General features: G+C 44.5%; 1 protein-coding gene across 1 annotated transcript in view; it reads left to right on the forward strand.

The window, feature by feature from the left end:
• Window positions 1–14,739, forward strand: part of IRAK1 (interleukin 1 receptor associated kinase 1) — a 188,404-nt gene that overhangs the window by 152,694 nt on the left and 20,971 nt on the right. Inside the window, exons 10-11 of the mRNA XM_082264522.1 lie at window positions 2,172–2,396; window positions 7,179–7,731. Coding sequence (XP_082120648.1) covers window positions 2,172–2,396; window positions 7,179–7,731 — 778 coding nt within the window. The remainder of the gene's footprint in view (window positions 1–2,171; window positions 2,397–7,178; window positions 7,732–14,739) is intronic.

Here is a 14,739-nt window from a genome sequence, read left to right on the forward strand (position 1 = left end):
CCCACCTGCTTCTTCCATGTAATGGGGATCCCAGGTTCTCTTCATTTCCAGGACCTCCCACCAGTTTCTCCCGTGTAATGGGGATCCCAGTATCTCTCCATTTCCAGGACCTCCCACCTGCTTCTCCTGTGTAATGGGGATCCCAGTATCTCTGCATTTCCAGGACCTCCCATCTGCTTCTTCAATTTAATGGGGATCCCAGTATCTCTGCATTTCCAGGACCTCCCACCTGCTTCTCCCATGTAATGGGGATCCCAGTATCTCTGCATTTCCAGGACCTCCCACCTGCTTCTCCCGTGTAATGGGGATCCCAGTATCTCTGCATTTCCAGGACCTCCCACCTGCTTCTTCAATGTAATGGGGATCCCAAGTTCTCTTAATTTCCAGGACCTCCCACCTGCTTCTCCCGTGTAATGGGGATCCCAGTATCTCTGCATTTCCAGGACCTCCCACCTGCTTCTTCAATGTAATGGGGATCCCAGGTTCTCTTAATTTCCAGGACCTCCCACCTGCTTCTCCATGTAATGGGGATCCCAGTATCTCTGCATTTCCAGGACCTCCCACCTGCTTCTCCCATGTAATGGGGATCCTATTTTCTCTGCATTTCTAGGACCTCCCACCTGCTTCTTCCATGTAATGGGGATCCCAAGTTCTCTGCATTTCTAGGACCTCCCACCTGCTTCTTCCATGTAATGGGGATCCCAGTATCTCTGCATTTCCAGGACCTCCCCCCTGCTTCTCCCGTGTAATGGGGATCCCAGGTTCTCTGCATTTCCAGGACCTCCCACCTGCTTCTTCAATGTAATGGGTATCTCAGGTTCTCTGAATTTCCAGGACCTCCCGCATACTTCTTCCATGTAATGGGGATCCCAGGATCTGCATTCACAGATCCACTCATCTGCCTCTTCCATTTAATGGGGATCCCAGGTTCTCTGCATTTACAGGACCTCCCACCTGCTTCTTGCGTGTAATGGGAATCCCAGTATCTCTGCATTCCCAGAACCTCCTACCCGCTTCTTCCATGTAATGGGGAATCCCAGTATCTCTGCATTCCCAGGACCACGTATCTGCCTTCTCCGTGTAATGGGGATCCCAGGTTCTCTGCATTCCCAGAACCTCCCACCTGCTTATTCCATGTAATGGGGATGCCAGTATCTCTGCATTTCCAGGACCACTCATCTGCCTCCTCCATGTAATGGGGATCCCAGTATCTCTGCATTCCCAGGATCACTTATCTGCCTCTTCCATGTAAAGGGGATCCCAGGTTTTCTGTATTTCCGGGACCTCCCACCTGCTTCCATGTAATGTGGATGCCAGGTTTTCTGCATTACCAGGACCACTCATCTGCCTTTTCCATGTAATGGGGATCCCAGGTTCTTTGCATTTCCAGGACATCCCACCTGCTTCATCCATGTAATAGGGATCTCTGTATTTGTGTATTCCCAGAATCCCCCACCTACTTCTTCCACATAATAGGATATCCCAGTATCTCTGCAGGAACTCCCTCCTGACCCATTGTCTTGTACATAGAATCATATTAAAGGCTACGTTCACCGTTTGGTACAGATTACATGTTCCACCCATTTTTAGGGTGAAATATATAACGTGTTCTATCTCCTGCTGCCAGTACCCTTGATCCCCCCCCCCCCATTAGTGTGAAAGCAGGCTGGGATCCTCTCCCTGCACCCACTGTCACTCCACCCACACGACCGCGTCTTTCATTCACAGTTTCCTCTGAATGAATGAACTACAACTACTATCCGCCGCCGCAGCAGACGACTTGTAGTTCCTGCTGATGAGCGCTCTCGTAGTTTACTCGCAAGCCCTGCCGCTTTCAAACAGCCCATATCAAGGTACGGGCTTGTCTGCATTAAATGTGCTTGAATATTTCCTAGAAAGGACTATACAATGCCAATATTTTGTTTTCTATATCACTTCCCCACCACCAACTAGATGATAGAATGCTCCCTGTGCTTTTAATTTTGCGTTCTGGTTTGTGTGGGGAAAGCAATAAGCCGATCATCGAAACAGTAAAGGAGATTACTGGAATTGTTTTTATACTGTGGACACATAGGAGTATGTTGTGGCAAAATCACATTTTTTTTTCATGCTTTAAATGTACTGTGCAAGCATTATTTTCCGTATGATGACTGCATGCTGTATCTTTACAGAAAGATTTAGTTAATGAAGAGGAGAGTGACAAGGAAATGGATTTTAGTTTTGTGAAGGGAGCCAGCAAAGTGTCAGAAGACAAGCAGTCCAGGGCAGCTTCTCGTATCTGCCACCAGCACCTGGATCTACGAGCAGGAATCTGCCCTTTCGAGGTTGCCCAAGACCTTTCGCTGCTTGCTTGTCGGTGCTTGGGTCGTCAGAAGAAACGTCCGCGCATGGTGGAGGTAACTTCTCACTTGTAAATGTAAATTTATAAATTAAACCCCCTGGCCCAAGTTACAGCTGTGAGCCAGGCATTTTAAAATGGTTATAAAAGCTGAAGGTTTTTTTTGCCTTTATGCATTCAATGCATAAAGGTAAAAATCCTCTCTGCAGCTCTTCCCTCTAGCCCCTCCCTCCTCCCCTTATACTTACCTAAATCGAATCTCGATCCTGGAATGTGCATGAGAGCAGCAGCTTTCTACTAGGCTCTGGGGGGAGCATGCAAGAGTGCCCCCATAGCAAGCGGCTTGCTATGGTGACACTCGCTGGCAGGGCACCTGAGAAGAAGACGATTGGGGCTCCTCTGTGCAAAACCACTTCACAGAAAAGTGTTTATTTAAAAAAAATACATTTACAATCACTTTAATGCATATAGACATATTTATTCATGTTATAAATATAGAATTGCAGAGGAATTTTTTGTCAAACTGGCACCTAGTGTGTGTTTTGTTTTTTGTAATCTGTATACTCCTTTTGAAAATGATCCCTCGCTTCTTGACTGACAGACAGAACGGGAAGTGAAGACATTTTTTTCCCACGGTGGTTTCTAATAGCAATAAAACAACTTTTTAGTGGCGGGGGGGTTGGACCTTCTGTTATGGTTTTTGTTTCTGTTGGTGCCCCTATTTTTAAGATTTGCTCTAATTTCCTCTCCAGCTAATCAATGAAAGAAAAAACATAAGTTAGATTTGGATAAATCTCTCAACTTGGGGCACAGAAATAAAAAATTGCCATGGGTTCTAGGTTTGATCTTCTGTTCCTATTCTCTTCCTCGCTCAATTCAAACCGAAACCAAGCCGATGCTTGAGGATATAAAACGGTTTGTAAAAATTAACTATGTTTTTATGAACACCCACCTTTCGCTGTGCTGACTGGGGTACACAGACACACACACACACACACACATTATATTTTAGATTCTATGGAAGTGGTATTCATTTCCAAATTTAAAATGCTTCTTAACAGTTTTGTCTCATTCTTCTTCTATTGCGTTGTGCCCCTGCGTGATAATGTGAGCGCCCACACTCATACTCAGGTGCCATAGTTTACATCATTGGTTGTCAGCTTATGAATTAAAGGAGGCCTCAAATGTGGCCCCTGATATTGCCAAAGAGCCGCACATAATGTTCAATAAATGTAATTCCTGAGAAGACTGTCAGAGACTGCAGACCTAATAGATGAAATGAGGGTCAGAGAGTGTGGAAATGTTACATTTTGGGATAGGGATATGCTGCAGAAGGCCATATGAATGTTGGAACATGTTACATAGGGCTAGTAGAAATCAATGCTATTACCCTAATCAATGTTCCCACTACAAGCTGCTGAAGTCTGAGGGCCGCACATCATATAACAAAGCGCTGCATGCAGCTCTCGGGCTACAGGTTGAGCACCAGGGATTTACATGAATGGAAAGGACTGTTGCTTGACAAAGAATATCCTTGATTTTCATTGTTGCATTAGAGGAGCTACAGTACCAGATTTCACCACAAGGTGGAGCCATAGTTCTTTAAAATTTGTCACTCCAGTAAGTTTACAATTTCTAACTTGCTGACTTGCTTGTATACTTGTATGTACATTGGTTTGATCTCAGGAGAATCACACAGTTCAGGAATTCAGACAGCTCTAAGAAAACTCTGGGGTTGATTTACTAAAACTAGCGAGTGCAAAATCTGGTGCAGCTGTGCATGGTAGCCAATCCACTTCTAACTTCAGCTTGTTCAATTAAAGGAGAAGTACAGTCAAAGTTAGTTTGGCTGTACTTCTCCTGCACTCCTGTGACCTGTTTTCAGCAGACAGCGGGCTGAAGCCCACTGTCAGCTGACATCACAGAGCCAGTCCAGGCTGGGGAATGATCGCGACAATATGGTTGGGATACGCCCACATCCCTGAAACCGGACCCTGGCTCAGCCTCTAAACGAGAAAGCCAGACAGCACAGCCCAGAATGATGACAGCATTTTTCCCTGCTAAGAATTAAAGGTGCAAAGTGGTGTACCTTATCTTCTTCCAATCTTCCGATTGGACAGTGAAGGAACAGCAATCCTGATAAGTGAACGGCTCTTATGATTTCTTCTCCTACATAGCTGAGTCTCATTATTTCCCTTGTGCTGTCCTCCCTCTGTCAGTCTTAATCCCTTCATGCCTAAGGGTAAAACAAACGTTAATGCCAAAGCACAGTTTTGCAACTTTGACATGCGTTAGTAAAAACTGTACATATCATCACAGCTACTTTGTGCATCTAGGTGGGTTATACTTTTTTTCAGGACAAATTGGACTTTCATTTGGTATTACATGGTAATGTATATCGCCTGATTTCTTTTTTTTATTATCAAAGGAAAACTGGACCAACATAGTAAAAAAATAAGTTTTTTTTTTTTTTTTTTTTTTAATTAGCTGTATATTTCTTGCTACTACAATAAACTACCACCAAAGAACAACCCAAAATGAATTTTCCTTCCGACAATCGCAGCGATACAACATATGTGTGTGTTAGTTGTTGTTTGTACCCGTAGTACAGCCAAGAAACAATAGTGCCCATTTTGCTTTTTTTTTATCCTACCTAAAACATATTGATGCTAACTGAGACAGATACTAATTTAAAAATGCTTTTTAAAAAAAAAAAAAAAAAAAAAATATATATATATATATATATATATATATATATATATATATATATATATATATATATATATATATTTTTATTATCTGCTAGCAGATAGATAGATAGATAGATACAAAATATCTCTCTCTGCCATTCAGAGAGAGAAAACACAGGGGCAGACTTTGCAGTGATCACTTTGATAGCCATTCGAAGGCTATCACAGGAATAAGGTGACCCGGAACAAGGGTAGGGTGTGCACCCAGCACAAAGACAGATACGCATATATGCAGCCCCATGGTAAAAAACCCAGTCCAGTGAGGCCACACATATGTGTACTGTCAGCGTGTACGGGTTAAGCAGCCTGTAGATGATTTGATTTTCTTTCCTTCCATCACAGGTGGAAGGAAGGAAAATCGCTTGTGTTCTGCTGGTGGTGGTCTGGTAGCCTTCCTGGCCAGCAGAACACAATGATTACTGCTAACGGCTGAATCAACATGGGTGCAATCAGCCATAGATGGATCGAGTCTTGGCTGAACCGGTTGAATATTAATCCATGTATGCTTGGCTTTAGTGCTGCTGTGCAGGAGAATATAGAAGGTTGATATTAGGTAAGACTGTGTTACTGATGCTTGTATGTAAAAGTAGATTTCTTTATTTATTTTAAAGAAATACACAGCTAGACTAATAGTCCTTCTCTACCTTCCACCCAAAGCAGACTTCTAATAGTTTGAAGAATTAGGCCTCATTCACATCATACCTGCAGAAAAACTGATGGAAAAAACTTAGATTTTGCATCAGTTTTTATGCGCATCCTAGTGAGTTTTATACACATTGCAAAAAAAAAAAAAAAAATCGGCACATGATACTATTGGTGTGAACGGGGCACATAGAGAAGACTTGTTTTCTTTGTGCCTTTGCAGAACACATACAGAAAAACTCATGGCTCTGCACACTGGTGTGAACGAGGCCTTAATGAAACTCTGCAGTTTGTTATAGCTTCAGAACTTAGAGCTATTGTTTTAGAACAAGTATGCAGGTCAGAAGTTGTGTCTTCACTTGCTGCATGCTTGTTCCCGGTCAGTTATTTAGAGTAATGAAACCAGAGACAGCCAGGCATATATCATTTTGAAATATATTTGCCAGTCTTTTGTCAAATGTGAGTAGACAAACCATGCCTGGACAGATTCCCTGAGGAGATGAGTAATCAGTGCGCTGGCTTGTGGTGTCTTCCAAACACCCAGACACCGCATGAAGTAGAAGATGGAAGGTCAGCAGTTCCTTTATCAAGGAATGGGATTTTATTAATGCAGGTAGAGTACAGCAGATCCAAGGCTTATGCGTTTCGGCTTATAGCCATTGGCTATGATTAAGGCTATAATCCAAAATGTGTAAGCCCTTGTATCTGCTGTACTCTACCTGCATTAATAAAATACCCATTTCTGAAAGAATGAGCGGTCGCTTTCCACCTTCTACTTCCATGAAATGGGTGTAAAAAAAAAAGTCTGTGTAGGTGGGGGATAGAATGTTGACTGTATTGCAAAAATCAATCAAGAAAAAAAAAAAAAGGTCCCTTTAAAGCCACATACACTTTTTTTTAGCTAAAAACATCCCCCTAATCCTTTAGCTATCCCCAATTACCCTAACACTAACCCCACATTACAGTACATTGCATTTACTGAATAAAGATAAATTCTTACCTTAAAAATTGACTGCAGAGCGCAGCCATTTCCGGTGTGGACATCTGAAGCCGATGTGTCCCCCCTGTGTCCCTCTCCTGGTTCCTGGCTACCCAGAATTCCGATCGCAATCTCGCGCATGCGCTGTAGATTGCGATCGACACTCAGAGTAGCAGCCGACCGTTCCCATTGCATCCTGGGATTGATGACGCTCATCTCCCAGGACGCAATGCAAAGGAGGAAGTGACGTCGGGGGCTGTGTCCACACAAGGAGGAAGAGGAAGGAAGGTAAGTTTATTTTCATTAAAAACAAGGTAAGTGAAACAAAAAAAAAATATTAATTATCCAATTCTTTTTCAGGTTTTTTTAAGCTAACTGATGCTGCAAAGTTTATTTTTAGGCTGGAACTCCACTTTAAGAAATAGTCATAATAGTTCATCTAAAAGCTGTTCATGTTCTTTGTTTGCAGGTGTTTAATGAAGTTAAAAGGCTTCAGGAGCTCTTGTCTTCAATGGAGATTGGACGTGATGGCAGCGATCTCTGTGCTGGGGCTTATGCAAGATCAGGCTCCTTTCCACCAATGTTGGACCTCCTTTCCAGTTTGCAGGATTCAATCCTCAGCCCTCAGGAAAACACGGACAAATTTACCGCTTGTGGCCTTCATGTGAATAACCCGGTATTGGGCAGTGTGCGGCCTTACACCGACGGCGTCTCCCAGAGTGAGGACAAGCCAAGCAGCCTCTGTAGTTTACCTTCCTGTGAAAGTCACAGGACTTTTCAGAGGACTCCGAATCAGCCTGTGGAAAGTGATGAGAGTATTCCTGAGGATTGTCAGTCCGCTTTCTCTGAGGAACGTAGGTGTGAACTGAGGAGACTGCAGTGTAATCCGGTTCACCGGGGATTACAATGCCGGAGCACAGCAGTTGCTGCACCAAACCAATCTCAAAGCCTTAAACCTGTGACTGGACAATGCCATGGCTCTGTGCAAGAGAGGAGCAGCTTGTCGTCATCTGGCTCACAGGGTAGGTTCAGCTGTGGTAGAAGAGGTACAATGATATTTGTACATAATGTTCACTTTGTGTTTGTGAAATCACAAGTCATTCAAATGGCGAACCTATTTATTTTTTTTCATACAAGGCAAAGCAACAGGTTTACTTAGCTGCCACCCTACCAAACGCCTTATACTCGCCTTTGCTTCCCTCCTTCACTGCTCTGTCTTGCCACGGGGAGAAAAAAAAGATACCTGGTTGTTGTTTTTTAATATTCTAAGTCCGTACATTGGGTAAACTTAAAGGGACTTTGTCACCTCCTATTTTAAATGGGAAGTACTCAGCAAACGAAGATGGGAAATGCCCCCAAGGGGTTAAAACTTTGCTATCATGCAGAATTTGGGGTGCTGCTGCTATCAAACACTCTAGGTGTCTTGATAGCATTTCTGCTAATGCCCGCTGTCTGCTGACCCCTACATCAGTACAGAATACAGTAGTGACTTAAAGCGGAACTTTACCCAAAAAGGGAAGTTCCGTTCTTTATCCTCCTCCCCCCTCCTTTTCCATATTTAGATCATATTTTTCGGGAGCGGGTACCTAGTTTTGACAGGTACCCACTCCCACTTCTGCTCGGGTCGCCTAGGCGATCCGAGCAGACGTTCTCCTCCCCTCCCTTCTCCCTGCCCACAACCTTCTGGGACCTGTGATGTGTTGAGCCAGCCTCTCCCACCCACTTCACAGTCAGGCACCCCAGTGAGCACTGGAAGGGAAAAGTAGAAAGCCGGTGACAGTCAGTGTTAGAGGCGACAGGGGATAGCTGCAGCTGGGACTGAGACAGGGCACCAAGATGTTTTTAGGATGCTATGTACAGCATCCTGCAAATCCCTCCCACGAGCTACGATCTGCCTGCATTGCCGAAAAACAGACCTAGTGATGTCACTGGGTCTAAAATCTGTAGCCGCTGATCAGTATATTCTGACAGCCTAAGGTTCCGCTGTCAGAATACAATGTCCCAACAGTGATGAACCTTCCATCCACCTTATTGTGTGGATGGAGGAATCTCTCTTAATTATTACTCATCTATGGCCAGCTATAAAGGGTTAGTTCATCGTTACAGAAAAATTTTAGATGTAAAAGTGACCTAACACTGGACATCCTCCCCACCACCCAGATCCCCGCTGTACTCACCTTTTGTGAAATACTGTCTAATATATTAAAGCTGCAGTATTAATCGTTACAAAATTGCAATCTCGATTCACCCCTCCCACAATCTAAAAACGGCATGTCTATAAACACAATGCTTTACAATGTATCATTTTGTTCTTTTAGATCAAAGGAATGAACTTCCGTCTGTGAGGGCAGTTTAACCTCTTAAAGACCAGGCCTTTTCTGACACTTGTTGCTGACAAGTACAAGCAGTATTTTTTCCTAGAAAATTACTTCGAACCCCCAAACATCATACATATATATATATATTATTTTTTTTAATAGAGACCCTAGAGAATAAAATGGTGATCGTTGCAATCTTTTATGCACACTGTATTTGTGCTGAAGTCTTTCAAATGCAGTTTTTTGGGAAAAAATACACTTTAATTAAAGAGGTTGTAAACTCATTTAAAAAAATTTTTTTTTTTTTAGAAGCTGCAAGAGAAAGACATAATGAGCTAGTATGCTTCGCATACTAGCTCATTATGAAATACTTACCTTAGAACGAGCCCCCGCCGTGCCGCTCTCTTACCTGTATGACGGGCGACATGACATGTCGCCCATCTTCCGGGATCGCGGCATCCGGTCATCTGATTGGCCGGAGCCGCGGTGACGTCACTCCCGCGCACGCGCACGGGAGCCGACGGTCACGGCACGGGGCTCTGAAGGAACGGCACGATCAGCCGTTCCTTCAGAGCGCATGCGCCAGTGACGTCACTGGCTGCATTAAAGGTAAATATCTCCTAAACGGTGTAAGTTTAGGAGATATTTACAGTACCTATAGGTAAGCCTTATCATAGGCTTACCTATAGGTACAACTTCATGAGGAGGGTTTACTTCCTCTTTAAGAATAAAACTAAACCGTAAAGTTAGCCCCATTTTTTTTGCATAATGTAAAAGATGTTATCCCGATAATCTTGAGAAAATCGTGATCTTTATTCTAAGCAAAAATATTGTGATTCTCATTTTATCCAGAATCATGCAGAGCATAATTTATGAACAGTTGATTTTTTCCAAAATAATGTAATCTTCATTGCTCAACATTTGATGGCATTTTTCTTGTGACTAGACCATGCTAAACGTACAGTGTTTTTCAAAATAACCAGGGCAATTCAACAAAAAAAACAAAACTTTATTTTGTAGAAAACACAATGATCAAAATTAGAGAACAGCAATGACTGTAGCACGGAGAAAGATATCCACAATTAGTAGGAAGTGTACAGGCCCTTGCTTTGAATGATTTCCGCACATCTTCGGTCACAGGACATCACTAGTCTCTCACACTGCTCTGGTGTGATTTTGATCCACTCTTCTTCCAGTCTCTCCCACAGTTCAGTGACTGTAGTGGGTTTCTTGGCCAGAGGTTTTCTATTGGGTTTAGATCAGGACTCTGGGTTAGCTAGTTTATTATTTCAATGTTTTCAGCATCAAGGAACTGTTTTACCCGTTTTGCTATGTAACAAGAAGCATTGTTATGCATGAAAATTGCTGGCTGATTGAGTGGTGAACGCAGGAAAGGAACCGCATGTTGTCGAAGGTTCTGATAAACATTTGCATTCACTCTGCCATGTAGCTGTATAAGAGGCCCAACTCCTGCTGCAGAAAACATCCTCCAAACACTTCCCCCTCCACCTTTCTCTGACTTTGGATTCAGTCTTTCCCCAGTTTGACGACAAACATAATGTTTCCCATCGGACCCAAATAAATCAAACTTGCTTTTATCACTAAACTTTGGACCAGTTTTTCAGTTCTTCTCTGACCACACAACATGCTCTTCAGCAAAGGTTAGTCTAGCATTTTGATTCTTTCTGCTATGATGAGAGGTTTGGCCACTGCAGAGTGGGCTTTCAGTCCAAATTAAATATTAGTGTAGCGCATGGGTGTCCAGCCTTTTGGCTTCTCTGGGCCACATTGCGTGTAGAGAAGTTTTCTCGAGCCGCATATAAAATATATACTATAGTTAAGGTATATACAGTCAGGTCCATAAATATTGGGACATCAACACAATTCTAATCTTTTTGGCTCTATACACCACCACAATGAATTTGAAATGAAAACAAACAAGATGTGCTTTAACTGCAGACTTTCAGCTTTCATTTGAGGGTATTTACATCCAAATCAGGTGAAAGGTGTAAGAATTACAACAGTTTGTATATGTGCCTCCCACTTTTTAAGGGACCAAAAGTAATGGGACAATTGGCTGCTCAGCTGTCCCATGGCCAGGTGTGTGTTATTCCCTCATTATCCCATTTACAAGGAGCAGATAAAAGGTCCGGAGTTAATTTCAAGTGTGCTATTTGCATTTGGAATCTGTTGCTATCAACTCTCAATATGAGATCCAAAGAGCTGTCACTATCAGTGAAACAAGCCATCACTAGGCTGAAAAAACAAAACAAACCCATCAGAGAGATGGCAAAAACATTAGGTGTGGGCAAATCAACTGTTTGGAACATCCTTAAAAAGAAAGAACGCACCGGTGAGCTCAGCAACACCAAAAGACCCGGAAGACCACGGAAAACAACTGTGGTGGATGACCGAAGAATTCTTTCCCTGGTGAAGAAAACACCCTTCCCACAGTTGGCCAGATCAAGAACACTCTCCAGGAGGTAGGTGTATGTGTGTCAAAGTCAACAATCAAGAGAAGACTTCACCAGAGTGAATACAGAGGGTTCACCACAAGATGTAAACCATTGGTGAGCCTCAAAAACAGGAAGGCCAGATTAGAGTTTGCCAAACATCATCTAAAAAAGCTTTCACAGTTCTGGAAAAACATCCTATGGACAGATGAGACCAAGATCAACTTGTACCAGAGTGATGGGAAGAGAAAAGTATGAAGAAGGAAAGGAACTGCTCATGATCCAAAGCATACCAACTCATTAGTGAAGCATGGTGGAGGTAGTGTCATGGCGTGGGCATGTATGGCTGCCAATGGAAATGGTTCTCTTGTATTTATTGATGATCTGACTGCTGGCAAAACCAGCAGGATGAGTTCTGAAGTGTTTCAGGCAATATTATTTGCTCATGTTCAGCCAAATGCTACAGAACTCATTGGATGGCGCTTCACAGTGCAGATGGACAATGACCCGAAGCATACTGCGAAAGCAACCAAAGAGTTTAAGGGAAAGAAATGGAATGTTATGCAATGGCCAAGTCAATCACCTGACCTGAATCCGATTGAGCATGCATTTCACTTGCTGAAGACAAAACTGAAGGGAAAATGCCACAAGAACAAGCAGGAACTGAAGACAGTTGCAGTAGAGGCCTGGCAGAGCATCACCAGGGATGAAACCCAGCGTCTGGTGATGTCTATGCGTTCCAGACTTCAGGCTGTAATTGACTGCAAAGGATTTGCAACCAAGTATTAAAAAGTAAAAGTTTGATTTATGATTGTTCATCTGTCCCATTACTTTTGGTCCCTTAAAAAGTGTGAGGCACATATACAAACTGTTGTAATTCCTACACCATTCACCTGATTTGGATGTAAATACCCTCAAATTAAAGCTGAAAGTCTGCAGTTAAAGCACATCTTGTTTGTTTCATTTCAAATCCATTGTGGTGGTGTATAGAGCCAAAAAGATTAGAATTATGTCAATGTCCCAATATTTATGGACCTGATTGTAAGTAATAAAACGCCACCGCGCCCTTCCCGCGTCACCACGCCCCCTCCCCGCACTCATTTAACACAACTAGAGGATGATCAAATGAAATGGAATCAGTATACAGAGGGTTACTTCTTCTGAGAGATAATAAAGGAACACTCTAACCACCATGACCACTTCAGTGATTTGAAGTGGTCATGGTGATAGGAGTCAGAAACACTGCACATGCTGGGATATTTACAGTTATGTGCTGGGGGCTAGTTGCACCCCTAGCACATGTGACTTAGGCAGCCAGAAAATGTCATGTCCTTATTCATACATGTATGAACAAGGACACAACTAGTTATTAAAAAACATATTGCAACAATTTACACACGCTAATGCACATACCTTTTCTACTTATTTTGCAGACTGCTGGTGCGGTTACTGCTGGGGGGTACTGCTGGTGGGTAGTGCTGGCATTTACTGCATGCAGTTACTGCTGGCAGGTAGTGCTGGACCATCAATGCAGCCTCACCAGTGTCCATAAATGCAGCCTCACCAGTGTCCATCAATGCAGCCTGATCAGTACCCATCAGCTCATCCTCATCAGTACCCATCAGCTCATCCTCATCAGTACCCATCAGCTCATCCTCCTCATTGCCCATCAGCTCATCCTCATCAGTGCCCATCAGTTCATCCTCATCAGTCCCCATCAGCTCATCCTCATCAGTGCCCATCAGCTCATCCTCATCAGTGCCCATCAACTCATCCTCATCAGTGCCTATCAGCTCATCCTCATCAGTGCCCATCAGCTCAGCCCCATCAGTGCTCATCAGTGCAGTCTCACCAGTGCCCATAAATGCAGCCTGATCAGTGCTCATCAGTGCAGTCTGACCAGTGCCCATAAGCTCAGAATCACCAGTGTCCATAAATGCAGCCTGTTCAGTGCATGGGGATTAGAGAGAGGAAAGCCACCGGATTGCACAGAGCGGGGATCTCCCGCTTACCTGGCGCCGCCATCATACAAAGTCTTGCCTCCTGGACCGGTTCCTATGATAGACGTCACAAGTGTGCTGTCTATCCTAGGAGCCAGTCTCCAGGAGGCGGGACATCGCATGACAGCGGCCTCCAGGTAAGCGGGAGATCCCAGCTCTGTGTAATCTGACGGCGCCCCCCCCCCCCTCCAAAACAGCCCAATGGGCCCAGCGGAACCCATGGTAGGGTTGGCCCTGGGGGCCCCTTTTTGCCCCAGCTTGCGTTGCACCTGCCCAGGATCAGCCCTGCAAAGCGGGACAAAACTAGGGACATCTGGTCACCCTAGGCTAGTGGCCAGCAGGACCCCGAGGCCATGGTCAACTTCCAGAAGAAACAGAGTATTGCTAGCGGCCAGCAGGATCCACAAGTCAGTGGCCAGCAGGACCCAAAAGTCCACTGCCAGCTCCCACCTGCACCCACAGCCCATGGGTCCTGCTGGGAGCTGGCCACAGACCTGTGGGTCCTGCTGGTCACTGGCCATGACCTGTGGCTCCTGTTGGCCACTGAACTGTGGGCCTTTCTGGTCACTACCTGTGGGTCCAGCTGCCGCTAGCCATGGCCTGTGGGCCTTGCTGGCCACTAACCTTTGGGCCTTGCTGGCCGCTGACCTTTGGGCCTTGCTGGCCGCTGACCTTTGGGCCTTGCTGGCCGCTGACCTGTGTGTCCTACTGGTCATGGCCTGTGGGTCCTACTGGTCATGGCCTGTGGGTTCTTGCTGGTTACTGATCGTATGGTACTGCTAGCCGCTGGCTTGTAGGTCCTGCTGGGAGCTGGCCATAAAAGAAAGCAAATACAGAAGCGCCTCTAAATGCAGAATGTAAACGTATTTAATGTTGAGTAACAAGCTGATTAAAAACTCACATATCCCATGTATGTATAGAGCCTTGAAATGGGGGTGAATAGTCCCTCTGTGGTGTCCTGGACAGTAGGACTTGAGTGCCTCCAGCAGATCTTGTAAGCCTTTTCCCTCTATCTCCTCTGTAGGTGTCCTGTCGGCATCCGAGGAGAAAAGATGGAGACCAGCGGAAGTGAGGGCTGGAACGCATGGTGTGGGTCACAGGCCATGGCCAGCAGGACCCGTGAGCCATGACCTACTGTGGGGCCTGCTGGCCATGGCCTAAAAGCCAGCGGCCAGCCAGACCCACAGGCCATGGTCAGCTCTCAGCAGGACCCACAGTGTTGAGGGCTATTTTGAGGTTACTGGGGCAGGGTAAATGGG

This window comes from Pelophylax lessonae (assembly GCF_965119305.1).
Source record: "Pelophylax lessonae genome assembly, chromosome: 7".
Lineage (NCBI taxonomy): Eukaryota > Metazoa > Chordata > Amphibia > Anura > Ranidae > Pelophylax > Pelophylax lessonae.